The 876-nt window shown below is 43.5% G+C and overlaps 1 protein-coding gene across 1 annotated transcript in view; it reads left to right on the plus strand.

Annotated features, from left to right (window-relative positions):
• Positions 1–191, plus strand: part of LOC108297234 (POTE ankyrin domain family member A-like) — a 65,148-nt gene extending 64,957 nt beyond the window's left edge. The window contains exon 15 of the mRNA XM_037735350.1: positions 36–191. Within this exon, the coding sequence (XP_037591278.1) occupies positions 36–191 (156 nt within the window). The remainder of the gene's footprint in view (positions 1–35) is intronic.
• The last annotated feature ends 685 nt before the right edge of the window (positions 192–876 follow it).

The following is an 876-nucleotide window of genomic DNA, read 5'->3' on the forward strand; positions in this document are numbered from 1 at the left end:
GCGAATGGGCGACTTCCCGTGGCTCCAATAGCCAGCCAAAAGGGCACCCGGACCGGTGTATTTTGTATGGAGAACCGCGGCCCCGGTGCACCGACAAAGCAGCCACGCAGGGCAAAGCAGCAGCGCCGGCCGCGCTGGCCGAAAGAGCCGCGCTGGCGACCGTGGAGCTCCTCCGCCTGGGAATTTCCTAGTCTGTGGGCAATAAAAATGCGGCATCCACTCACGCTCTGCACTTTCAATCGGAGCTGCAATCCTGAGCTGTTCCTAAACGGCCATCTTGGATCGTCCTCGCAGAAACATCTTAAACAGAACTTGCCATTGTGTATCACAGACTCTGCTAATGATGCAGCCTCCCAGTACAAACAATACATATGACTTGTCCTCAGCTTTTCAATCTGGGTTTGCTCTAGAGTAGAATTAGAATTTAAAACACCATGTCAGCCAACTCAGTGAAGTTCAATTGTGAGTAGAATTTCTGCTTCTGAATTCTTATAGTTTAAATGATGGCCTGTGTGTTGTAAGCACCAGAAACCTCTTTGAAAATATGTGAGCAAAAAAATGTTTCTCTAACAGCTGTTGAAAGAATGCAGTCTCACTAAAGGGAATTAGACTAGGGGATATAGATTTAATTTCATTCACTTTGATTTAAAGTAAAATATGGTAAGAATTTGACAAATTTATGAACCCAAATTAATGAGAATCCTCAACTTAATTTATTTTGTTGTTGCTGCTATACTCATATTTCATGAGAAATAGACAAAGAGTAGAAACTTGTTCACACTCAAGATTTATGTCCCTCCAAAAATCACCTTCCAGGGATGCATGAATCCTGTACAGATTCAATCCAGTGTTCACATCCCATATTTACAATCCCTA

Source organism: Cebus imitator, unplaced genomic scaffold, assembly GCF_001604975.1.
Source record: "Cebus imitator isolate Cc_AM_T3 unplaced genomic scaffold, Cebus_imitator-1.0 Scaffold782, whole genome shotgun sequence".
Lineage (NCBI taxonomy): Eukaryota > Metazoa > Chordata > Mammalia > Primates > Cebidae > Cebus > Cebus imitator.